The 26,107-nt window shown below is 41.5% G+C and overlaps 2 protein-coding genes across 3 annotated transcripts in view; both read left to right on the top strand.

The window, feature by feature from the left end:
- The window catches only part of LOC126385612 (leucine--tRNA ligase, cytoplasmic-like), a 31,091-nt gene extending 24,240 nt beyond the window's left edge, over positions 1-6,851 (top strand). Inside the window, exons 28-32 of the mRNA XM_050037424.1 lie at positions 732-842; positions 1,732-1,836; positions 3,908-4,003; positions 4,281-4,413; positions 5,743-6,851. Of these exons, the coding sequence (XP_049893381.1) occupies positions 732-842; positions 1,732-1,836; positions 3,908-4,003; positions 4,281-4,413; positions 5,743-5,948 (651 nt within the window). The 3' untranslated portion in view covers positions 5,949-6,851. The remainder of the gene's footprint in view (positions 1-731; positions 843-1,731; positions 1,837-3,907; positions 4,004-4,280; positions 4,414-5,742) is intronic.
- A 2,634-nt stretch (positions 6,852-9,485) lies between these two features.
- plac8l1 (PLAC8 like 1) lies at positions 9,486-15,286 on the top strand. 2 transcript variants are annotated; one of them, XM_050041384.1, is made up of 5 exons: positions 9,486-9,621; positions 9,975-10,231; positions 10,766-10,998; positions 11,615-11,751; positions 12,461-15,286. In XM_050041384.1, exons 2-5 carry the CDS (start codon positions 10,206-10,208, stop codon positions 12,590-12,592), a joined length of 528 nt encoding a protein of 175 aa, XP_049897341.1. In that variant the 5' UTR covers positions 9,486-9,621; positions 9,975-10,205; the 3' UTR covers positions 12,593-15,286. The 2 variants fall into 2 exon arrangements, with proteins under 2 accessions (XP_049897341.1, XP_049897343.1); XM_050041386.1 differs by having other exon boundaries at positions 9,534-9,621; positions 9,978-10,231.
- The last annotated feature ends 10,821 nt before the right edge of the window (positions 15,287-26,107 follow it).

Below are 26,107 nucleotides of genomic sequence, written 5' to 3'. Positions count from 1 at the left end.
ATGATTTGACCATTTTATTTCTGAGCTCTGTTTGTTGTTTGAGCGGAGGCGTGCTTGCCCAGAAATGGTGACACAGACGTGCTATGTGAATTTCAAAATAAATGTGTATCTTTAAGATGACGATATGGATCAATGTTTTCATTTTGCATCGATATAATCGGATCGTTAACCAATGAATCGATGTATCGATGTGGATCGATGTATCGTTACACCCCTATTAAGAACGCATCTGGGAAACACTTGTATCTTAGCGACCCTTCTTACCAAAGACGTTCTTAACTGTGCTCTTAAGTCTTAAGATCGCTCTGGGTAACGCGGCCAATATGTGTTCTAAAATAATAAGTAAAACAAATAAATCAATACAATGTAAAACTGCCTATGTATGGTTGTAATTATGCACTAGAGTGTAATTTCACTACCTACTGACAGGTGCTGTATGCATAACATGTTTTCCCCGTGGGACAGGAGATAACACAAAATCAATTGACAATTAATCTATTGTGCTGGCCTGAATTCATGGTCCGAGTGTTTGTGAGTGAGAGTAGAATACACACACTGCAGGAGCCAGCAGTAATGGACAGAAATCCAGCGGGAGCAGGAATAAGAAAACAGTCTCACACAGGGCTCTACTGTGCAGTTACCCAGTACATTTGTCTCTGTCTGTCTGTTCCTGTGTTTTGCGTGTCTTACCTACCTTTGGTTTGTTTGTTTTTTTCTCGGTGTCGGTCCAGAGCAACAACGGGGCTCTTCCAGACAACAAAGTGATAGCAAGCGAGTTGGGAGCCCTGCCTGAACTGAAGAAATACATGAAGAGAGTCATGCCGTTTGTTGCCATGATCAAGGTAAATGTGGGGGAAGTGGGGGTGATAGTTAAGTAGCTTTTGTGCGTCTGTGTCAAGGCACATCATGTCCCCTCTGTATTCTTCTATACCTCTAACGTGGCGATGAATCAATACATATTTGCCTTTTGTTGGATTAAAAAAAATCTACACATATTTGCACTCATAGTACTTTTTTGTGTTTTTATATTTTTCTCTGCATTGTTCAAGTTGAGTTTGTTTACCGCCTAAGACGCTGTTTACTCAGCTTGTCCATTAGGACTGCTTCTGATTGGTCAAAAGTCTGTCCTGGTAAATCTGTTGAAAAGTTGGAGTGTGTGTCAAAAGCTGTTTTTCTTTCTTATTCTTTGTGTTTTTGTGTTGAACAATGGCAAAACTGCAGCCAATACTGTATGAATGACAGTGTTACATTGAGATTCCAATGAAATGTCTGGAATACGTGGTGTTCAGAGTTCAATGGTTTTATTGATTGAAAGAGTACAAAACACACTTTTGACAGGCAGTCTCAGATTGTTCTTATGTTTGTTTGCTGCATTGATAAATAATAGAAAATGTTTGTTGTTTTTTTTCATTCCATCAATAGTTTGGCTGCACGACTGTATGTCTTTGTCCAAAATTCTTATTCCTACCTTTCACACTTTGGTAAATAAAAAAAACAGGTTGCAATCCTAAAAAATCTCATGGTGGCAGCATTAGACTTAGCATATAGTGCTTAACTGTAAACTAAAACATAGGTTCTTCAATATATAAATACTGCTTCCTTACATGCTGGCGTTTTTAATCAAATTAAAACTGAATATCTTAACTTCCTGTTCATTTCTCAGGAGAGTTCATGTCCATCGTTCACACTTGTATGATTGACTCTATTTGGGTTCTTCTTCGTGTTCTGTAGGAGAACCTGGAGAAGAACGGGCCCAGAGTCTTGGATCTTGAGCTGGAGTTTGACGAGCGGGCAGTTCTGATGGAAAATCTGGTCTACTTAACCAACTCTCTAGAGGTATGTTTGTGATCCAACACTCCTAAAATCAGACATGACATTTGAGGATGACCCCACTCAGAAAGTGTCTGTCCCAGCTGAAAAACACGCCTGAGGCGTCTGCATTTTTGTGAGTCCAGAGTTAGAAACTGATGTTATAATACAAAATGTGTTGAGGCTGGACAACAACCCCGAGCAGCAAAACACATCTCAGCTCTAGCGCTATGTTATAATGCAGTATCCTTTCAAATGTGAGCAATAAACTGGGGTCTCATTTAACACCTGAAAGAGGTCAGATTGTATAAATTATGTGCACACATTTAATTTTATGTCCTATCATACGTTACTTATAGAACCACTATCTGTGCCTGTGCTAGTGAGCAATAACTTTCCATAAGCACCTCTCAGTTGTAAGAATATAAGCCAACTCAGATCTCATTGAATTTCTGCTCAGTATTTCATCAGCGCTGTCTCACCATCACATTCCTCCCCAGAGTGCAGAGGAGAGGGCTGGACTGCATGCTGCTGACACTCATAGTCAGCTGTGGAGTGTACCAGAGCTGTTGAAATGCACACATCAAATAGCATTAAAGAACGGCAGAGGAGACATCAATAGTTTTTAATAATAAATTTGAATACTGTGTATATGTCGCCAAGTACGTTCTTAGTTTTCACATAGTTTTCATGGGTGAAATTGCTGCAGTGAACACCACTGCATGTGCACAGACTGAACTGGAGATATTGCAGTGGCTGCCACACACACACTCAGCCTTCTCCAGCCACTTTACGTACATCTCCACATGCACATATGGACTGTGGAAATTAGTAAAGTCTAAAAATATAGCCAGTGATTGCTCTCACAATCATTACTCTTCATATTCTCATTATAAGTTTATCATGGCAAAACGAAATTAAATTGTGCTCACCTATCAAACTTCCATGCATCAAAAGATGTCCCACGGTGGAGGATACCACTGATTGTTGCGATCATTTTGGCAAGGTGTGAAGTGATTCGTTTGTTTTCTGTGGATTCTTTATGATTTCTATGCATCAGCATTCATGAGGTGCTTTGCATAAACATTTATAGTTGAACGTGGGAGTGTAGAGAGCGGGACATGAAGCTGATCCATATGCAGACAATTCCAAGTTGATTTACGATTCATAAAGGAAAGAGCACATTGGCAGTAGTACACGTTTTTTCAAAGCACAATAGTTTTAGCTTTTGTCCGCACGTACACTTTTAGTATGGATCCCAGGCAGTGTTTTATAAATGAGACCCCAGAACAGTTGATTAAGCTCTGTTTGTCTTTACAGCGTTGAGCTGTAGCTTGCAGTTGCAGCATTTTGGTTTCCACAAAACTACCTCAGCTTTAAAGCTGAGTTTCGCTACTTCTGCAGAACTCAGTTGAGACAATCCCGAGCTCGGTTGTCAGTCAGAAAAGCCCTTAATACTTTTGTCTGCACAGAAGCTTAGCTGAGTCGAAAAAGTAAAACCCAAGTCCCCGGGATGCTTTTGTGAAACCAGCACAGATTTAACCACAGAAAGAGAACTGTACATAATCTACGTCAAACTAATACCCCGAATCCAATTCCCATGTTTCTGATGAATCATAGCTTAAGACAAGCTGCCACACAGAAGAGAAAATGATAGAGAAATATGCTGTGTCATGTCAGACTGAATAAAGGTGATGTATTACTCACCTCACAAGCTAAAGTTATGAATGGGGTTCAACTGATTTGACAGTCATACTCCACCTTAAATCTCTCTTTCAAGAAACACTTGTCTTAAAAGGTGACTGTTCATAAGGATGGTCAGTGCTTTATCCTGCAGCTGGGGTTTGAGATATTTTCTCTGACTTGTTCTTGACTAGTTCCACAATCAGGGATGGTATCTCAGTTTGAGATTGCAGGACTGTAATGTGGGACAGATTAGTGTTAAGCCAGATGTTACATCCCTGATCTCTGCAGGAGCCTGGTTAACACCACCAGCGTTTGCCTGTGTGCATACCAAACACACCTGTACACACAGTATCTGGCAGAGGGACGATCAGCTGGTAATTGTTCTTTTTCTCATTTTGTTCCTCCTCTACAGTTGGAACAGATCGACGTCTTGTTTGCATCTGAGGCTGACGACAAAGTGAAGGAGGACTGTTGCCCGGGGAAACCGTTCAGTGTTTTCAGATCAGAGGTAAATGCTGTCGGATGTGTGCTGGCTTCTCTTCTGTGTGTGTGCGCGCTTGTTTTTCAGTCACCTATTTAACAGCTTTTAAGATCTGCATTTTTTTGCATATTCACAATTATGTTCATGTTTTTGTTTGTTTGTCTCTGTAGGTGCTTGTTTAGCTGTGTGCATCCCTTCTGCAGGAGTGTTTGTGTGTCCTTGATGAACAAACTGTTTGCTGTACACACAAATCAATAATAAAATTGTGTGTTTGTGCGTTTGTGTGGTGCATCTGTTTCCCTAGCCCGGAGTGTGTGTGTCCCTGGTCAACCCTCAGCCGTCCAACGGCCAGTTTTCTACAAAGGTTGACATCCGACAGGGGGACAGCGGAGACAGCATCATCCGTAGGCTAGCCAAGGTCAACAGACTCATTAAAGGTGAGTCAGATAAATGGACATGCAGCATGAATTCAGACACTATTGTCAGGAGCCTAAAAAAAGTCTGTTAATTTACTAATCTAAATAGGATGAAAATATGTACTCAGTTTTAATGAAAATGAGCTGTTAGGGCGAAGTTTCCAAGTGTGTGTGCAGATTATTAATCTTTTTGGTGGAAGAAGTTACATCACACGTTCTGGTGGCTCAGCTAACTAACACACATATTATGCAACTGATGTCCAACAGCCGAATCTGGCCTGGGGCTACTGTCCCATGTTATCCCTCCCCTCCTTCTCCATTCTATCCCATCTGCCATAGCTGTGCACACGGACTGGGGAAAGGAGTGACCAGAAAAACACCAACTAGCTTTCTCGTTCTCATTAACAGTTGAGATTTTCTGTGCTGTTGGTGTGAAATTGTTCCTTTTTTTTACCGATTAATCAGCTCTCAAAGTGGCTGATGTCATTTTAGAGCTGGGCAGCGTGTCCTGAAATTTAGATCAGTATAGTAAAGGATATAACAATGTATATTATGCAACATGCAGTAATTTTCCCCTCTTTATTTAATGTGATAAAAATAGTTTGAGGGATGTTTCAATGTTTCCACCCCGTCTGAAAGCCATCCTCTCTATAGGCCCCAGCTCTTTTCATGAGTAGTCACAGCATCCAGTATCCATCTACATGACTTAACCATCTTCATATCCACAACCAAGCTATGTGTTTTCTGTGTTGACCATTTACACCCATTCTATACTGGTACCTTCATTATGGGCAAGTATCTTTACCAGTGTGCCATTAGCACAACCAGCAGCATCCACCCTTCAGCATATTTGCATATTAAGCAACTTAAGAAATAATTCTACTCGGACTATAACAACGCCAGGCGCTCTGCACCCTCAGTGTGGTTCTTTATCTGCTGCTCCCTATTGTCTTTCTTTTGTTTTAAGTTTTGTATTTTTTAAGATGCGAGCAGATTTGGGAAGAAAACAACAAAAACAGTGTTAAAGTGCATTAGCTTATGTAAGCACAGTTCAAAGTGTGAGCCAGTTTGCACTGTAGCCTGTCCACTCCTCTTCCTCCATCCTTCCTACTCCATCTTCCCTCTCTGCTCTGATTTCACCATCTCCTCCATCACTTTCCCTGCTTACCTTTAACCTTCTCTGCACCTTTTCCCTGCCATCTTTTCATCCCTCCCCTGTGTCCCACCTCCACCACTTGCCCTTTTATTCTATACTTTCTCCACCCCTTTCTCTCTTTCTCGCTCTTTTGGTTCTCACTTTGTCTCCCTCTCACATCTGACTCCTGACTCTCCCTGCCGCCCCTCCAACAGATCTGTCCAGAGTCAAGTTGATGAGGTACGAGGACCCCGTGCGGGGGCCTCGCCGGGTGCCCATCCTGGGACAGGAGGAGCAGGGCAAACTGCCAGTCTCCAACAAATCTGTGTTCAACGTCAATCTGGGGGAGAAGAGGGTCACTCTGGTCGACAACGGCCTCACTGTGGACATTGGGGACACTCTAGTTTATCTTGTTCATTAGAGTAATCACTCTCTCTCTCTGTCACACACACACACACATACGCAGGCAGGCACTTGGGCACATTCAGCAGTGAATTATTTGTAAAAGGTTCAGATGGGTCATTTCGACTCAAAGCCATAAAACAGTGACTCAAACAAATGTGTATGTTTTTATAAATCATGTTTCAGTTCTACAGCATTCACTGTTGTACACGTTGTTAGATTTGACAGATACGCAGGTTCTCATGTCACCTTTTCACTGTTGAATGCGACCTAATATCTGAAAACTGGTAAGACCTTTAAATGTTCGCTTCTATTTTTCATTTTTTTAAAACACCTACGGTTGCAGTACATTCAGATCTGTTTTTGGCCTGCACAAAACAGAGATGGTTCAGGGTCTTTATAATGCTGGTCCTTGGTACGTAAATTTGATTCTTTTATTGGTGTGAAAAAAAGTACAATTTTGAAAAATACCCCAAAGCTTCTCTTAAAGATTAAACACCACAGTTTGTATTCTGTCCGGTCTTTTTGTCTGTTGGATTTACGTTAGCGCTTGTAATTTTTCTCTATGGGTCGCTCTTTCCTCTTTGATATGATGCACAATAAATAAGCAACTATCTGTATTATAACGATTTTTAATAATGTTTTTTCTTCTAAAAGGGCAAACAAACATCCACCATGTCCTATTTTGTCGCTGGCCAACCACTTATTTTGTTATTACGTTGCAAGACTGCGCCTGGATCCCCCTGTTGTTTTCATATAGATGGTAATGTGTCTGCTGTGTTGTTTTATACATTGAAGGTGAGGCATATCATTCCCTCCTGTTTTGTCAGCCTGTCAGACAGCTTTCCTATTTTCTTGCGGCGGATGGTGCTTGTCTGACTTGTGCTTTCCAGAGAAATAATAAAACCTATGAAATATTCAGTTTCTTGTTTCCCCACTATCCTTTCTGTGCTATTTTATTATTTCTAAGGACATAAATAAAACGAGTGTTACCCACAAGAATAAAATGAAAAAAGACGTGTGTCATGGTTCTGGTGAAGCCATTGAAGACTTTTGCCATTATAGTGCAGATAGTGAGGATAATCTTGCAGCATCAGCAGTCTTCTGATGAGGACGGTGTGCACGAAGTGTAGCTGTGAGGGGTTAGACGTTGCGAGACTTCAGCATAAATACACGAGGGTGTAGGTTTCATCTCAACGTTGGGGGAGATGTATATGAAACAGAGGGGTTGTGGGTTCTCCCCCAGGAAATTTTGAGCATCAAACACTAAATTTCCTTTTGTTCTGGTGAATTTCTAAGCACTATGTGCCCTTTCTGCATTCATTTAAGGTGGAAATTTCTTTCATTTTGAAAGTCCTTTGCTACTTTCATGTTTGTATTGGGTGGGACATGTTCTAAATATTAAGGGGGGCGTGTCCCCTGTGAAATCTGTGCCTATGACGACACGTACAGACAATATTTACGGGTGACTTAGAGTGGGGATATGCAAAGGAGATGCAATAGCCAATACACCTTTTAGATGACTGAATAAACAAAATATTAGCAGAACTGAAGTGTTTCGCTTTATCATGTGGGTCGATTTGCTCTTAAAGGAAAGGTTCAGCATTTAGGCAAATATAATTATTTGCTTTGTTGCTGAGTATTAGATGAGAAGATCGATACTTACATGTTATGTTTATTGAAGCCACACAACCACCAGCAGCAGTCTAACTAAGCACGAAGACTTGGAACTGAAAAACAGCTAGCCTGGCTGTGTTCAAAGGTAAAAAAAAAAAAAAAAAGTCTGATTACAAACATCTCTACAGCTCACTAATTTACACGTATGTAGTTTATGGGTTTAGAGCTGAAACCAAATAGTCTAAACTGACATGCACATGAAAAAAAACAGAGATGATTGTTGGAGCTCAACTTCATTCATGAAAAATCCTCATGTTTCAGTCTGGTCTGATATTGACACAAATGACCCTACCTGTGCGCTTCAAACTGATGCTTCATGACTAAATTTTAAAGACAAAATGAGCAGGGTTTACCCCAGCCCATAAAAATACACCCTTCTCAATCATCACCTATAATCCACTAGATGTGTGTGGTGGTGTCTGTTTCTGCAGAGACCCTGCCGGCCGCCTGTATCTTCTTATTTTGCTGTGCTTGGAATATTTCTGGGTGTCAACCTTTGGGCCCCCAGCCAGTAACAGCACTCAGGGTGTGAGGGCAGGACTCTCTAAGAACATAGATTCCAGGGGGCATGTTCAGTCTCCAAATGGTGTGCACCATTTTGATATGACATGTTTCCTTGAGATGGTGCAGCACCACTCATTTGATGGGTGTTTCAGAGGTGCACTCAATCAGCAGCGACATGTATATAAGCTGGATTCTGGTAGTTTACCTACTTAACATATATTTTTTGTTTTTATTTCACACTTGCTTTGGCAGTGTGAACGTGTTTCCCATGCCAATAAAGCCCCTTTGAATTGAACTGAAAAGCCTGGGCAGCACAGTGGGGCAGTGGTTAGTATTGCCACCTCACAGCAAGAGAGTTCCTGGTTCAAATTCAGGGTGGGGGGGTTCAAACCCAAAGGTGGGGGAGCCCCTCCATGCAAAGTTTGCATGTCCCCCCCCCATGTCAGTGTGGGTTTTTTCTGGGTACTCCAGCTTCCTCCCACAGTCCAAAGACATGCAGGTTAATTGGTGACTCTAAATTGCCCGTAGGCATGAATGGTTGTCTATGTGTCAGCCCTGTGATAGTCTGGCAACCTGTCCAGGGTGGGCTGGATGAGTGGTTACAGAAAATGAATGACCTAAAGTCGGCCATATTGAAAGCTGTGCACCTGCGTAACACAACTTGGTGTCCAACACACCACTGTTTCTGTTTAAATAAACATCACGCCATGTTTAGTCGGGGCTAAACGCAGCACAGGTGCCAGGTTGAACTGTGAAAGCAGGGCCATCTTTTAAAGTTGTATTTACAAACTGCAGCCAACAAATCCTGCTCATATACTGCCTTAAATTTAGAATCTGCATCTGCCTTTTTTAATAGCACAGAATACACTGCTATCATATCTCTCAGTTTCAGAGCAGTTCCAGGGGTTTGCCTCTGCCAGTTGGTCTCTGTGGTCTCGGCTTCAAAGGCTTTTGGGAGAATGACTTTCCATCAGGGATCACTATTAGTCAAACAACTGCCAACGATCAAATGCAAATCAGCTACATTTTCAGAGGAGCATTCCTTTTGATTTCAAAGATCCCACACAACTGTGTATTCTTTTTTTAAAAATTTTATTCTTTTTGATGTTACTTTCTGGGATGCACACAAAGAATTAATGCCACTATAATACATTTTCATCATGCCGAGAAGGAGCTTCAGTTAAAAATGTGTCCACTTTGCATGTACTTAGACCAAAGTTTGTGTGTACATGCGAGTGAACCTCCAAACCCACGCTAGTTTCACTACGTGTCCCTCCACCACGTAAAGCTCCCCTCACTTCTCTCTTTCTGTTACCTTCACACACACACACACACACACACACACACACACACTGTACATCAGTCTAAATTGAAAGGTCAATGTCAGAGCACAGGAAATGCTTGAATGCAGACAATCCCCTCTTAGCATGAACCACACGTGTGTCTTTTGTTTTAAAATGCATCTTTCACTTCCCGGCTGTTCACTGTATGAGCGAGTTTCTGTCTTGAGGGTAAGTACGTCTTTTTAATTAGTTTAATAATAACAGATGCCTTTGAATGTCATGGGTCAAACAAACAAACTGTTAGATTTGATTTAACTTGTTTGAGCTTCTGTTTGACCTCCATAGTTTTGACATCATTTCTTAATGTGTCATATTTGTGCATGTCTTAGATGTGCAGCGTGTCTCTGTTACACTCTACAAGTAAACATGTAAATAAATAATGACTTTTTTGCAAGAGTTCTGACTCGCTGGTGTGTTTGCGTTAAGCGTATGCATACATTCACATCTGATTATTTTTATGGAAGGCATTTGTGTTCATGCCCCCTGATGTGTATCTGCCCTCTCTGCATTTGCTGTTTTAGCAGGGGGCGCAGTAAAGTCTCAGACAGAAGACAACTACAAGACTTATCTCTGTCACACAGCTTCTGGCCGAGCCATCCGACTGCTGGTTTATCTGCTCCGACACACACCCTCTCACTGGGGAAGTGTCACTCCGCACCCCCCCTCCACCTCCTCATTCCTGCTGACTCCCTGCTCTCCTCTCTCGCCTCCTCGTCGCCTCGCTCCTCTCTGGATGCCAGTAGCTTCTAGTCATGGAGCAGACAACAGTCACACACCAGTAAGTGTTTGTTTTTGTCCCTACCAGCACACAGCGTTGTCACCAATGAGCACAATGGAATTACAGCAAACGGCTCACTTATCTTATTCAGCTTTTTTAATGCTGCCGTGTTTTTGCTGAATCTTTTTCTTCTTTTTTCTGTCTGTGACACTCGATAATACAAATTAACAAAAACATTTCTTGAATCTGTTATTGCTGCGTGCAATTTTTTTTTACTTATTTTGATTTTCCTTTGCTAGAATTTGTGGTAATTTAAGTGTTGCTGAAGGCCACATTCTTTATCACATCCAGTGGTAGTATAATATTAGTTTAATTATGGTGGCGTGCTGCTAAAATTTCATAGGCGGCCAGCTGAGTACAAAACATGCTTTAGGAAAATAAAATTTGCTGAATGAATGAAATCAGAAACCAAAAAAAGCTCTAATTTCAGTCTCCTAACACTGAGCCTGCAGTTGAGTATCAGAGGCCTAACAAGCTGTGGTGGATTTATCAAACATCTATATGAAGTCACATCCATGCAAAATCTCATTTCAGACCCAGGTTGTCGGTCACCAACGACTCAGCATCAGCAGATCAAGAGGAGGAAGTGGGGGGCTTCACCGCAGGAAGTGAAGATGACTCGAGGTCAAATGATGTCCCTGCAGCGACGGACCCGGTACTCACGCAGCCCGGCCTCGGCGTCACCACGACAACCATCACCACCATCACACAGACGGGAGGAGGCTGGAGCACAGGCCTGTTTGACGTCTGCGGAGACAAGACGACATGTAACATGAAAACACAGCCAGAAATTCACATGCACAGGGCTCACACACACCAATCAAAACTCTGACTCATAAGAATATGAATAAGAATAAGAAACTTTATTAATATAGCACCTTTCATACAGGAAATGCAGCACAAAGTACTTTACAATAAGGGCAGTATAAGCAATAAATGCTTCACATGAAAATAGACATAATGAACATGAAACAGACAAGGAAATTCAATATAAAAGGATATTTAAAAACAGTTTAAAACATGGTTAAACTGATTCATAAAATCATAGATTTGTAAAACTATAAATCAGAAAATCAAGTAAGAGATTTTGAAGTGTAAAAAGAAAGAGTTTAAGACCTGCATCAGGAAGTCAGAGCTAGTTTAAGGCTAAAGTGAACGATACGTTTTTAGCTTTCTCTTCAAAATATTTAGCGAGCTAGCTTCCCTGATATCTACAGGTAGTCTCTTATTCTTTGTTAATGAGTTTAACTTGATGTTTCTGTGAAGAAAGAACAAATAAATCATCATTTATTTATCCTTAGATCAGTCTTGCATCTGACAGAATCCTTTAAATGTGATTTTTGTTCGTCACAAACACACACTGTGCTCACCTGTGCTTGTCAGGTATTCTCGGGGCTCTGGTGCCGTGTTGTTTGGACCTGAGTTTAGCTCACCAGTATGGCGAGTGTCTGTGCATGCCTCTGCTACCAGGATCCACTTTTGCCATGCGAGTTGGGATCAGGGAGCGGTACAAGATACGGGTGAGTGTGTGTACTCAAGTGCACACTTGTAAATAGCAAGTAGAGATTTGCTGTTGCCCTTGAACACACCACAGGTAGACATCCAATGTGGTTTTAATTGAATACTTTACCCACAAAATAACCATTTGTTTATCAGTTAGTCACACCTTGTTGCCTTGGATTAGTGAAGAAAACTGTTTCTCTCACATGCCTCCATGGAAAACAACATATTGATTTATTGATTGATTTAAGGCCCCATGTATGCTAAGTGCTTCCCACATAGATAAGTTTCACTTTCACTTCAGTTTTAACTTGTAAGGTTTTAGCAAAAAATGCATGTGTTTGGGAAGTTATGAGCGTACGGCTGGATAAATGAGACTTAGATTATACTGCTCGAGTTTTATGAGAGTTTGTAAACAGATGTTTCGGTACAGTTTTGCTGTTGTTAAAGCGGCCCCCGATCAATCAATAAAACAATGCGTTTGCTGTTTTCCGTGGAGGCATGCGAGAGTAACAAGTTTTCTTCACAAATCCAAAGTAACACGGCATGACTAATTAAAATGCAAATTGTTATTTTGTGCTTGAGGAATTCCTTTAAGAATCCACAGTAGACGGAAAGCCAAAGAAAGTAGATAATCAATACAGTGACGTTCAGTATAAGTTGTGCAAGTAAATATATGTGTGTGTCTTTTCATGTACCTCATTGTCCTGTCTGCATGTTCACCCACAGGGAAGTGTGTGTGAGGACTGGACCACAGTGTGTTGCTGTTATCCTCTGGCTGTCTGTCAGATGATCAGAGAGATGAAGCGGAGGATGAAGACACAGACCTATCATGTGTCCACCGCCCTCGAATCCTCCTGAAGAAACTCTACACAGTCAATGAAGCCTGTCCTTTTACTATGCAACTGAGACCGGCGAGGGCCAGCTGAGACCACTCGTACTGTATGAATAGCACAAAAAAAAAATCAATACTATAACATTTTAAATGCCCCTGGAGATACCTTGGACAATGAGTCAAGCCCATCCTACAACATTTAAAGAAGACTGGAAAGGACACACTTTGATTAATAGCATAAACGGCAAAAAGAATCACAGCTGTAACGTCTCAATCAGTGTGCAGGGCTTAAAACAGCCTTGGAGGTTGTTATACTCTGACTGAAACCTGCATTTAAACTGCTGTTGGACCGTTCTGGAGAAGATATTGTGCAGGTAACAATATTCTGCTCTCCTTGCAGAGGCAGAGACACATCAACTCCCCGCATTCTGAGACAGGAGAGAAGCAGGTGGCAAGGCGCATGCTTATTTGGTTTCAGTAGCTGTCACTGTCAGCAAACAGCACTAAACATCTGGCACAACTCTCAGTCACACACCGGAAACTTTCAGAAAGCAGACAGCTTTTTAAAATTCTGAATATGTTTATATGCATGCAGCTTGTTCTATCTCAACCCCAGAACAGGCAGTGCTCCAACTACTGAAACTGACGTAGCTTTTTTGATCATCTTCATCAGGGTATAACCATAATCTGAGCCATTAAACCCAGTTTGTACATGTTGTTGAACATTTTGATTCGTTGAGGCATGATTGCATCATTGGCAGATTTCTGTAAAAGTCTGAAATAACATTTTCTTGGTCACCACTAGTAGCATAGAGTAGGTTTTAAGTTGGCAGCATAATCATTCTAAACGGGCCCCTTTGTATTTCCTGTTGCAATGATTCTTAATACAGTAGCTGACAGGAAACAAACAGGGGCCAAAGCTGTTTCTGTGGCAACAGAATAGCAATGAAAAGATCCATCTTTATTTGAAACATCAGTCTGAGAAACTTCTGCGGCCACTTTTGTTTGTGCCGCTCACAAAGATAAAAACTTAAAAGCTGTCTGTCTGTGCTGTGGATATTCAGCGAAGCTCTCTGACTATTCATAGGGACAATTTCTCCAGTAGAAAGTGGCACAAATGAAGTGAATGTGATTTGGGTGAACCAGCCCTTTCATTTTGTCTCGCACTCCAAAGGTCACCAGACGTTGTGTTCGGTCCCTCACAGACGCACGGGGAAGATGAAGTGATTAAACATAAAACTTTCTAGACCTTGAGGCACACATCGTGAAACGGGGACATAACTCAACATCAGGGACAATATCTATAAATCAGACTGTTAAATCTCATGTTCAGCATCATGTTTAAATCCAAGCAAAGCCTGAGAGGCACAGAGAAGCCCAGTCAGCTGTGTTTGATATTAGCCGTCATTTGGTTTTCAAAGGATTTCGAGAGTTGTTTTATTTATTTGTGAGCCGGTCCTTTCAGTATGCAGAACCACTTGTCTGATTACCCGGCAAACAGGCTGCGGCATAGCTCCGATTACTGTCAACAGTTCAAGTACAGTCTGATGATAATAAAAGGCCATTTCCATATTTCTGATATTCTTTTATCCTTCTGTTTCTTAGTTCACCTCAGGCGTTCAATCTTATTATTAATCCAGCCTTGATTGCTGTGGTTCCCTGAACCCCCAAATGCCAACCAGAGAGAGCGGATGTGGAAAATGTTATTTCGACACAAAGTTGGTCGGGTCCTCAAAGGGCAAATGTGTAATTTGTTAACTCTCACTGATGTGGGCCCCTACCTGCAGCTGCCTCAAATGAAATGGGGGAAAAGAGAAAGCTGGTTTGGTGTCGAGAGATGTGAATAATAACATTTAATCATATTTTGCATACTGTACAGTACACTGCACATTTAAAGGACTTAATCTGCCAAATGAAAATAAATATTTTTGAATCATTGCAACTCTGCATAAGTTTATCTCTTATATCGTTTTTTTTTTTTTTTTTTGAGTGCATTGGAAGTCCTCTTCCTCATAGTGTTGTGTCATTCGCAAATGAATCGTTCAAAAGAACGAATCTGTTGAGTGAACGTAATGAACTGAATCACTTCCAGAACAGATTTGTTCATTTCTCAGTTCAGTTGAGCTCAGCAGCGAGCGTGCAGGCCAGAGGTGGAACTGCCGATTTGGTCCGTGCAAACGATGAATCACTCTCGAGTCGCGAGGCAGCCAGGGTGCAGGGAGGAACTGCCTACCGCATGATGAATAACTCGGTGAACGAATCACTCGGTGAACGAATCACTCGGTGAACTACGTAACCCAGATCCCTGTGTGATTCAAATCATTTCTTCTTAGCGATACACTTTCATAGGGACCGTTTTCTCCAAGCTAACGGCTAATGTAGCCAGGAGTCAAGCCACATGAACACAATCACACACCTCCCCATTGTTTTAACAGACTTAGTTTCCAGATAAACAAACTTAGAATGCAGGGCAGACGCAGCAGCAGCTCAGCCGTGTATCAGTTCAGTGAGTCGGACTATGCAGTACACAGTCAGGGCTCCTCCCGCCAAGCACTGAACGATTCGGTGAACGAATCTTTTTAATGAACTGATTCTAGTGATTCAGTAACATCTAAAGAACTGCTTTGCCCATCACTACTTCCTCAACCAACAGCGTGTTATTCAAGTGAAGACAAATAGAGTGTCAGAACGGCAGACTAATGCTTCTTATGTAAAGGTGATTCACATTCAGTGGCGACAAGTGATTCCAGATTATAGTCCTCGCACCATACAATTGAACACATGCTATTTTTGCCTGTAAATGTTCCTAGCTTTGTTGAAACTACCACTTTGCTTGGCATTATGGGGGATTTCACCTACCTCTCTATGTCCCACTGTGGCCATTTTGAATTCAATCTCCACACAGAGGACAAAGAACAGGCCCTGCTGTGTACCTATGCACATCAAAGAAACATAAGCAAGGAGGCAATTTGCAATTCACAAATTCCCAGTTGAAAAACATGTTAAAAGACTAAAATACAGTGCAGTGGCACAGATCAGTAAAACCACACTGTGTATGATAAGCTCTGTTGCTTTATTTCCAGTCTTCACTTGTTGAGAAAAGAAGAAAAAAAAACATTCATGTAAGTTTCATGACAGCTGAGACATACTGTGAGTTCCAGTTGGCCGCGGCAGTAATAAGGTTAGCGATGTCTTACTTGTGTCTGCATTAGGCTCCAGTGTTTCCTGAGCCGCCCTGGAAGGATAAATCTTCCTGCAGCTCCACTGCTCGCTGCCTACTGGGGGTTGTTAGTGAGCGGGATCTGCCTGGAGCAGAGCTGCCTCTGGGCGCTGTGGTAACATCTTTCCCTCCCTGTGCAATGACCAAATGTTATTGCTTCAGCATCAATAGCTTTAAATTGGGCTGGTAAATTGGAAATCTATTTGCTTTGCAAATCAAATACACACTAAAAATGTCCTACATGCTCTTTCAAACTTTATATCTATATTTACTCAGACTTCTTTTTTTCTCTCTTCCAAAGTAGTGACTGCCATTAAAAGGGGACATATACCATTTCCCCAAGCCACATATAAACTCAGTTTTTCCTGCCTAAGCAATACATAATGCATGACTTATAGTCCAAAGTAGGCACTAAATTTTTACTTTTCAAGACTGAGTTTATATTTTCTGTCTAACTTGGGGTGAACTTACCCCCCAAAATATGTCATGGATGTGTTTTAATGCTGTCTCATGGAACAATATTGAATATAATGAATGAATGAACTGCCGCATGTGCTTACAGTTAAACCTGACACCCATTCACACCTTGCACATGTATCAGCACACACACTAACACAGCCTGGCCTTACGTCATCTCCACCAGATACACCGTTGCGTCTGAACCATTGGGGGGCAGTGTTGCTCCGGATCTGGGCCCCCACTTGTCTGTTTTCTATTCCCACAGCTGCTCAGCTTTAAGTGCTGATCTGGGGTCAGTGTTGGGATTTCCACAGCGGTAGTAGAGGTCAAGATTTGGAACAGTGAAGCCCATCCTAAGTCAGCAGTCGGACAGGGACCATAAAACATCTCTGCTGATGTTCTTTCCTGCTGTTTCAGCACGGAGACGACTCTCCCCGCAGATGCATCAGGTGTAGAGTACATCGACAACAGCCCCTCAGGGAGCTGTGTTTGTGTGGGTGTGGAAATGTGTGTGATATATGCAGATGGATCCAGAAAGGCTCTTCCCATGATTGTGCTCATTGGGAAACTGGTACGGAGAAACCACCAGTAAACAGATAAAATACAAAACACAGCACAGGGGGGAAATAGATCATACCCTCCCAGGCTGCACACATGACTGAATAACAACCAGCTGAAGGTGGATTGTTTGTGCTTTCCAAAACTACACACTGACATTTCTGAAATGGTTTTTTAATGCATTTCGCTCCTCTCCTCCTTCCCTCCTCCTGCTCTCAATCGTCTCCTTCATTCTTCCTTCCCTCCATTTCCCCTCAGTAATCCCACGTCTTCTCCTCTCTTCACCTCTCCTTCGCTGCCCTCTTTTTATTCATTTCTCTTCTCCCTGACTCCTGCTTCTGTGTGTGTGTGTGTGTGTGTGTGTGTTTGTGGAAAAACAGGAGAGGAGGGAAGGAAAGAGAGAGGTGTGTGGAGAGACCTGCTAAGCTGGAGCAGTCGTCCCCCTGGTGATACTTCTATCCAGGACAACAAGCACCACCTGGGGTTTACATAACACACACGTCCTCACGCTCTCTCTTCATATCACTTTCTCTCTGATACTCTTTTGTTTCATCCTCGCCCTTCCTATGTCTCGCTCTGTTCTTCATTCTGTCTTTCTCTCACAAACATCATCATCATGGAGGGGTGGAGGGGGGGCAGCTGCTGGTTAGCCTGCAGCTAGGAGCCTTGGCAGTTTGTACAGGAGTCTGTGTGCTCTGCGACTGAGTTGAGTCGTCTTGGTTTGGGTTGTGTGTTTGTGTGTGATGATGGAAGCTTGGAATTTGTTGGCACCGCTCCGCTCCTCCGTGGAAGCAGGCGGTTTTATAGATTTTTCTTCCCCAAGACAGACAGGAGGAGGATTTCATTGTATGAAATGATTTGACTTCAAAAACCACTGTCATACACGGGGATTATAATACTAGAGATTTGGCTCCTTTTGTAGTTTTTGTTCCTCTGCAGGACTTTATTCCTCCCTGCTAAAGAATTTATCCTTAAATTCCTTGGATGACAAGAAAAGGGAGGGTTTTTTTCACAGTATATATATTGTGTGTCCTTTGAGGTCATTAAAATGAGGCAATTGCCAGAACTAGGAGACATGGCAGATGGCTTTCTTTTCCTCGAGCATTAATTAAATCAACAAATATGGGCTATGTTTACAATTATGGCATGGATCAGACTGAATTGTATGCTTGTATTTTAATATAAAAATAGGTTTTGAAAACACTAAACCATTTGATGATTAATTCGGAAACAACAATACATTATTTTTTATCAATATTTCCATGTTAGTGTTGGTCACATGTGTTAAATTTTGACATCCTGCCCCGAGGTGAAAAATTTATTTGCACATCATAACTAAATGTTCAAACAGTTTATATATAAAACTAAGCAGGAAGACCAAATTTCACTTCAAAGTTAAATTTCAATTAGAGGTACAACTTCAAAGGAGGTCTGATGTGACCACATTTATAAGTGAGCTGAAGCAATATGAGGCAAGAAACAGGGATCAAAATAGGTCAAATAGTTCATCAGGTTTCTGTTTTTTTTTTTTTCATGTGCAGTCTCAAAAACTCAAAAAAAAAAATATTATTTAAAAAAAAAAAAATCAAAGATCATAACCACAGACTGCACAAAATAATGGACGTAGCTAGCATGACGTCACCCATTAGTTTGGTGACTTATATTTTGAAGCCTCAAGTTCGGCATTTTGGTCATCTTCTTGATTCATTTGGAGCCAGAGGTGACCAAATTCAGAGGAGACAGTAGAGCTGTGGGTAGGTCCGACTTCACTTTGGCCCTCCCTTAATTATGCATAGTTTTACACCTTAATAAAATGTAAACAGGTGAGTAATGAAAAGAATTTACACCTGTACAGTTGTCAGGACCAAAGAAATTATCTTTTATACCAGGTTGTAAACATGTTTTATTGTGGGTGTCTATAGGCATTAGTCTCGCTCACCAGACCTTTCTCAAGAAAAGAAAGGTCTGGCTGGGCCGACTTTCACTTTATGAGTGGAGAAAAAAATGCCCTGGCTCTTTTTATTTCTTTCAACCAATCACAATCGTTCTTGGCGGTGCCACAGCAACAGTGCGCTTGCAAAAATACTGCCGGGGGGAAACAGGTTTTGGTGTAACACGCCCACAAAAATATCGCCTACAGGACGCGAACCATGGCAGAAAAATGGCTACATCCCCGCAAGATCAAACACTGCAAAAGTTAGTAAAGGACGTGTTGAAAACGGTTGAAAACTGCTGCACAACCGGAGCCGGTAGGGCGGGACTTCAGCGGGTGGCTCATTCCGCCCAATGAGAGGCTGATCTATGCAGCGAACTTCCGCCCACTCAGAGTAATAGGCATTGACTCACTTCTGGAGCCAACCTCAAGTGGCCATTCGAGGAACTGCAGTTTTTGGCACTTCTGTGTTTGCTTCCTTTTTCAGCCCTGGAAGTTGCTGCTTAATCAGGACATGCTAATTGCAAAAAAATCCACACAGATAAGAAAAGATCATCATCAGGATAATTGTGTAACACTTCAAAAGCACAACATTAAAACAGACTGTGCAAAAATCCTCTGTTATTGTCTGTGGTGCTCAAGGAAATGGTGGTAATGCGATAGACAAGTGCTTTAAAAGCCTCTATATTTAAAAAAAAAAAGTGCATTTTTTCAGGTGCTCAAACAGAAATGCCTCTTGAATGTCAAGAATGTCACTCATTCTTGTTTCAACACCCCAAAGGTGCTATATCAGGTATTTTCTTGATTATTCTTGCCCTCCTGCACAGATTCTATCAATACTCACAGCTGTGTCAGGATACTGCTTTATACACTTCTTGCTTTTCTTGCAGAGGTGTAATTTTCCACCATTTCTTTGAGCCCCTGTGGAGTCCCAATACAGAAACCCAAATGCACAGACTACCACTAGCTTTTTGAATCTTCCTCTTGCAAAAACATGCATATTTTGATGTGAGCATGGATTATGATAGGACGGGTCCTTGATTTCTCCCTGCAGGCTTGAGGGGACAAATATTTCATGATGTCAGTGCGCAGTTCTAGTCCTAAACATCCAACGGAAAACCTGAGGGGATGAACACTCCCTTTGAAGGTGTCATGATGGCTTCTTTCTTGTGACAACTTCAAGTGAATGTTTAGGCCAGAGGGACTTTTTGGCATTTCACTGTGCAATGAGAAATCTTAATAGCAGTCACTTCACACAGACTCTTCCTTATAGGGGCCCCTTAACCCCCAGGTCCCTTGCTGTGTGCCTGGTGGGCCTCTCAGAAATCCATCTATGGATGGGAGAGGTGCAAACCTAAATCCATCAGCAATGAAAATCGGTAACATGGTCTGATGAGTCATCTGTTTCCCACTCAACACATTCACATCTTCAGCACACTGTCTGCCAGCTGTGATGTATCTGATTGTTCTGCATAATGCCTAAAGAGCTTCAAACAGTTTTAGAGAGCCAACACTTCTTTACTCCGAGCTGATAATACCCCCCCCACACTGCACACACCCAACGCTAAACAATTCAAATATGGTTTTGTAAACACCCGAATGATGCCAGGTGTCCTTCATGCCTCCCCAGTCACCAGATGTAAACGTAATTTCTATTTAAACACTGGGAACTAGATTTCTTTCTCCATCATCTCTCAAAGACAACACATTTTTTTGCCCTATGAAGATAGTCGAATATCCCACACACAGATGAGGATTTGACGTAAATCCAAGTGGACTGGAATTGTCCTCAAGGAAAATGCAGACCCGGTCCTTTATGCATCTTATATTCGTTTTTATTTTTTTTCTGATGGGTCATTTTATCACATGCTGGTATGTTTTTGTATTCACTCATATGGCAGGCTCTGAATTGTAACTATTTCTTGGCAGACATTGGTGAGTATCTATCTTAAAATTTTTACAGCTCTGTTTGTGTTTAGTTTGGATCGCTCCCTGGCTCCACCTCCATTTTTAACACACAAACATAAGGGTGGTGCCCTCGGAAAGAATTTCCAAATTGTCCCACAACTTTGTCTTGTTTTGTACATTTGTAATAATTGTTGATCATCCTAATTCCATTAAATATTGTAAATTATTTATGATCATAATGTACAAATGTGTAAAGGCTTCTAGTGTGAGGGATTTAGTGGCATCTTGTGGCGTGTTAGAGAACTATAGTGGGCAACATGGAAACACGAATGGCCCTATCTAGAACCAGCGTTTGGTTTGTCCATTCTGGACTACTGTAGAAAAAATACGGCGGACTTCATGGACGAGGACCTGCTCCACGTGTAGAGATAAATGGCTCATTCCTAGGTAACGAAAACACAATTCTTAGTTTCAGGTGACGCTAATGAAAACATAGTTATAAATTATATTCCATTTCTGCCAATAGATGCACATGAATCCTACACATTGGACCTTTAAACCTGACATATTTTGATTCTTTAGAATGTGCAGTGAATTATTTTAGTGTTTGTTTGCAACTCATTAATGCAACTGTCAGAGTAACGTGGCAGCAAATGACAAAGCACTATTTTCAAAGAATATTTTATTGCCATCAGGATGAAGTTAATGTAAAAAAAATGCTGCAGTGTTCAGAGATGGCCAGACTTGCATTGCAGCATTTTGTCATTTATTTATTAATTGTTATAATTATATTCATATTTGATGTATTTTCTCACATTTGCATAGGAAACAGAAACCAGCCCACCCCCACCTCATAAAAGAGAAAATTATTCAGTATGACTCAACAAATATTTTGTTGCTCCACATAACACAGCACAGAGTGGTGGAAACTGTCATTGCAGACAAGACCTAACAATGTCTCAGGAGATTTACTTCTCATTATCCACTCTATTTACTGCTGGCTGATGTGACATAGGAGGCTAGATGGCATGCAGCTCTGACAGAATGATGCTTCACTTTAAGCTCTGGGGCTTGTATCCCGTAATATCTCTGTACAGTCAGTGGAGTCAGTCTGACAGTCAGACTGCTTGCTGGAAAAGGTCAAATATGCCGCACTGACTTGGATAAATAAAGGTTTAAAAACAGCTCTGTCGCTTGCCATCTGTTAGATAACACCAGCAGGCTGCTTAGTGTTATGGGGCATAGTGGCAATTTACGCAGATCCCTGCAATGCATTAACAGTTGACGCCGGAGATGCATTTTGATCGTGTATCCTCGACATTTCTATTAAAAACATTAGATAAATTTGGATTTGGCCCAACCCTGTTCAGATTAATACAGCTACTGTACACTGTACACTGTACCTAAAGCATGGTCAGAGTTCGTGGACATATATGTCTCAGTCTTTTGGTCTAGACAGAAATCGGCAATAAAATCCATGAAATTTCTGTATACGCGGACGACATTTTAGTTTATATATCAGAACCTCGAAGCTCAGTCTCAAGTCTGATGGTTTGCTCAGTCAAACTTGGAAACCTTTCTAGATATTAAGTCAGTGTTAATAAAAGAGACGCTTTGGACATCACTATACCACAAGGCTTAGGTAAGTTATATAAGCCAAACAATAAGAAATAAAATGAATCAATAAGATATCTGCAGCTCTTAACAGATGTGCACACCCTTACTCTCTGGGGTAGAAAAAGTATCAAAAAAGTATTAGAATGAATTTTCTGCTCAGGCTGCTATTTCTTTTCAAACTCTTCCTTTCACACCAACAAAAAAAATTTCCAATTTTAGATTACCTTATCTCCAGGTTTATTTGGCAAGGAAGGTGTTCGCATGTAAGAGTTTTGCTCCCTCACCTTAGGCACTACTGGTTGGCATATCAGTCAAGGACACAGACTATCTAGATTTCAGACAGGGTTGAAACAAGGTCGCTTGAGATTGAGAGGTCAGTCTGTACTCAAACGCCCTCATCAAATGCCCCAGTTACTGCAGATAAAGCCCAAGAAGAGACCTCTGGACTTCCAGTCTCCATCTCTTCTTGATTATTGCAACAGCCTTTATTCGTGTCTTAATCAAAAAACCTTACAATGACCTCAGATTGTACAGAACTCAGCCACAAGGCTGTTAACCAAAACCAAGAAGCATGACTACATCACACCAGTTTTAGCCACTTTACATTGGCTCCCTGTTTGTTTTAGGATTGATTTTAAAATCTTATTAATTACTTTTAATGCTCTTCATGGCCTCGCTCCAGACTAATTTCAGACCTGGTAGTCTCGTATGAACCTTACGTAGTTTGAGATCCGCGGGCAGAGGTCTTCTGCTTGTCCCAGAGTCCAGGCTGAGGACCAAAGGGGACAGAGCTTTTGCCACCAGGGCCCTGAGGCTCTGGAATGACCTGCACGAGGATATAAGGTTGTCTGAGTCACTGGCTTCGTTTAAGTCTCTCCTAAAAAACATACTTCTATTGTAAAGCATATCCTGACTGTATCTGAGCTGTCTGTCTATGTTATTGCTATCTTACTGACTTTAATGAGCTTTTATTATCTTGATTTTAACCTTGGCCTTATTTTATCTTTTGCTAGTCGACATTTTATGACATCATAATAATAATAATAATGATAATAATAATAGCTTTTATTTATCTAGCACCTTTCAAGAGACCCAAGGATGCTTACCAAACAAAACAAGACAGAGCAAGATAAACAGACTAGCTGCCAAAGGCCTGTGTGAATAAGTGTCTTTTCAGCACAGACTTGAAAGTGTCCAGAGATGGAGCATGGCGAATCTCCGTAGGGAGAGAGTTCCAGAGGGTGGGGGCCGCCACACTGAAGGCTCTGTCCCCAAAGGTCCGCCTATTGGTGCGGGGGATGGAGAGGAGGCCAGAGTCAGAGGGCTTCAGGCTCCATGATGGGGTATGCATCACGGTATCAGGTTCCCGCATTGAACGATACCTGATAAAGATTTAAGACGAGCACACCAGTAGCCAATCTATACAGAGCATTATCCTGTGTGACCATGAAAACACTCTTCATATCAAACAAAAAGGGGACCTTGAGTTAGGAATTAGTGAGGTGGTTTGAGAGCCTCTCTTTAGAAATGTATTAAGTCAATAATGCAAACGTATAGACACTAGAAAATAGTTAAGTTCTTCAGAAACCCTCACATCCTCTCCAAAGCAGATCTCAGTCAAACAAGTGCATATTGGAGGAAGTGTAAAGAGTAGTATGCAAACCATACACATATGTTTTGGAAGCGCCCTCTCTTGGATACCTTTTGGAGGGAGATATTTGATTTATTTCATAAAATATTTGATTCTTTAACTATCCAGGCACCCATTGCTGGCCATCCTTGGGGCCACCCCAGAAGCAGTGATGAGCATAGCAGAGAAAAGAGACACTTACTGCTTCTTGCAGCAGCTAAGAAAGCAATGACACTGAGCTGGCTTAAAAAAGACCCTCCAACCTATGACACATGGCAGTCAGTAGTTAAAAGAATCACGCTGAGGCTGCAAAATGCACAGTTCACAGGCTGATGGTCACCTTGGCGACTAAAAGTGATGGGAGGGGGATGGAGCTATGCTTGGGAAACTTTCATGTTTCATTAATTTATGCTGTAGATCGCTTTCTGGAGATGTGCTGGCTAATTGCAGCAGCTGATGTCAGTGGTATGGTTTTTATATTATTTCTGGTGTGTATGTTACTTAATTTTTTGTTTGTTCTGTTTGTTATGGTTGTTTTTTATTGGATAACTAATGGTTTCTGTTTCTGGATGATACTGCCTCATAGATAGAAGTGATGATATGGTGATTGATTTCCCCGATAAAGCCTGATATTATGAAGTCTTTTTCTTTCCTGTCTGGCCTCACGCCTGCCTACCTGTCAGTCTCACACTGCTTATTTATGCTATGCTATGTATGTGTATATGTTTGGTTTTCCATGGGAAACAAACATGCCTATATTTAATCCACATTATCCATTATTTACATCATGATGCAGCCTTAGTCAATAATTGTGTCTCTGCCCATCATCTCAGGAAACTCCTACAGGCCATTTTTCAATGCCAGTCCTGTCACATTTGTTTTTTATGTGCTGCAGGTCTTCTTTATGTTTCTCCAGACCTAATATTATATGACCTATAAGAGTGTAAACTGTATATGTGTGTGTTTGCAGGGTGCCTCATAGCTGACATGACATGAAGGCTTGTTGCAGGCTGGCATGTGTTGCATAATGCTTTTATCTCTACGACACACGCGCTTCCACAGTCCTGCCATTGATGTAGGTGTTCTTTCATCTGGCACCTCAAACGCATGTGTGTCTGTGTGTATATGTGTATGCGTGTGTGTGTGTGTGTGTGCGCGAGCTTGTGTGTGTGTGTGATTACGACATGTCAAAAGTCTGCAGTGCCTCAGTAAGTGTGGAAAAATGTGTAGGTGTACACTGTGAAGGCAGTTGCAATGGTGCGGAGAGGAAAAGAGAGCGAGTGTGAGAACGAATGATGCAAAGTCTTCGGGATTCATCTTCTCCATCCTCTGTCCTTCTCCACACTCCCTCCCTCCATCCCTCGCTCTATCCCCCACCCTCCCCCATTCCTCACATGCCAAATTTGCGTAGCAGCTTCAGATGTGGTCCAGCAGAGACATTTTTTTTTATCTTAACTTCAAACATATCAGCTTTAAAACACTGATGATTAAATTCTAAAGGCCTTCGACTCTTGCATGTCTGCAACTGCTGGCATTATAATCATATAAAGTAATAAAGAATCTACACCATAATAGCCATTACACGCATGTTAATTTAATTGGTTACACACATGACTGCTCTGAGACTATGAGTGAGTTGTTTTAGCGATGTCTCGTGTTCCTTCTGCAAATAATTGGCCCTTATGACGGAAACAAGTCACTGTCATTCTGTCACTCACATTGTATGTCACTCAGCATTAAATTCGCAAACTGCCATGTGTGTTAGTGTATACATATCTATCAAAGACAGTCTATTCAGAGACAGTCAATATATGGAGGCATTCTTTTTTATTATAATCTAATATCATGCTACTTGTGTCACATGAAAATATAGCCAGTCATTTTACATGGTCCCTTTGGTGTTCTGATGTTTTCCACCCTGTTTTCACACACTGTCAGTGTGAACAGCCAGCAAAGAACACTTATTGCATTATGGGAAATATTCACTTTTTTGCTGAGAGTTAGATGAGAAGACTGTGTCACAGTTCTGCTCTGCATCCAGAGGCAATATATGTTTTAAGTTGGTTATAGTAGTACCCGTCTTTGTTTTCACATGTTCAGTTATCATGAGGATTTTGTTTTAGGTTTGGGGGTTTGGATTTTTCCCTGTTGCATTCAGTTATGTTTAATGTTTCCTGTCTTATTTTGTTATGTTCTCCTTATGGTTTTCCCGCCTG

Source organism: Epinephelus moara, chromosome 3 (assembly GCF_006386435.1).
Source record: "Epinephelus moara isolate mb chromosome 3, YSFRI_EMoa_1.0, whole genome shotgun sequence".
NCBI lineage: Eukaryota > Metazoa > Chordata > Actinopteri > Perciformes > Serranidae > Epinephelus > Epinephelus moara.
This window is presented reverse-complemented; position numbering and strand designations above follow the sequence as displayed.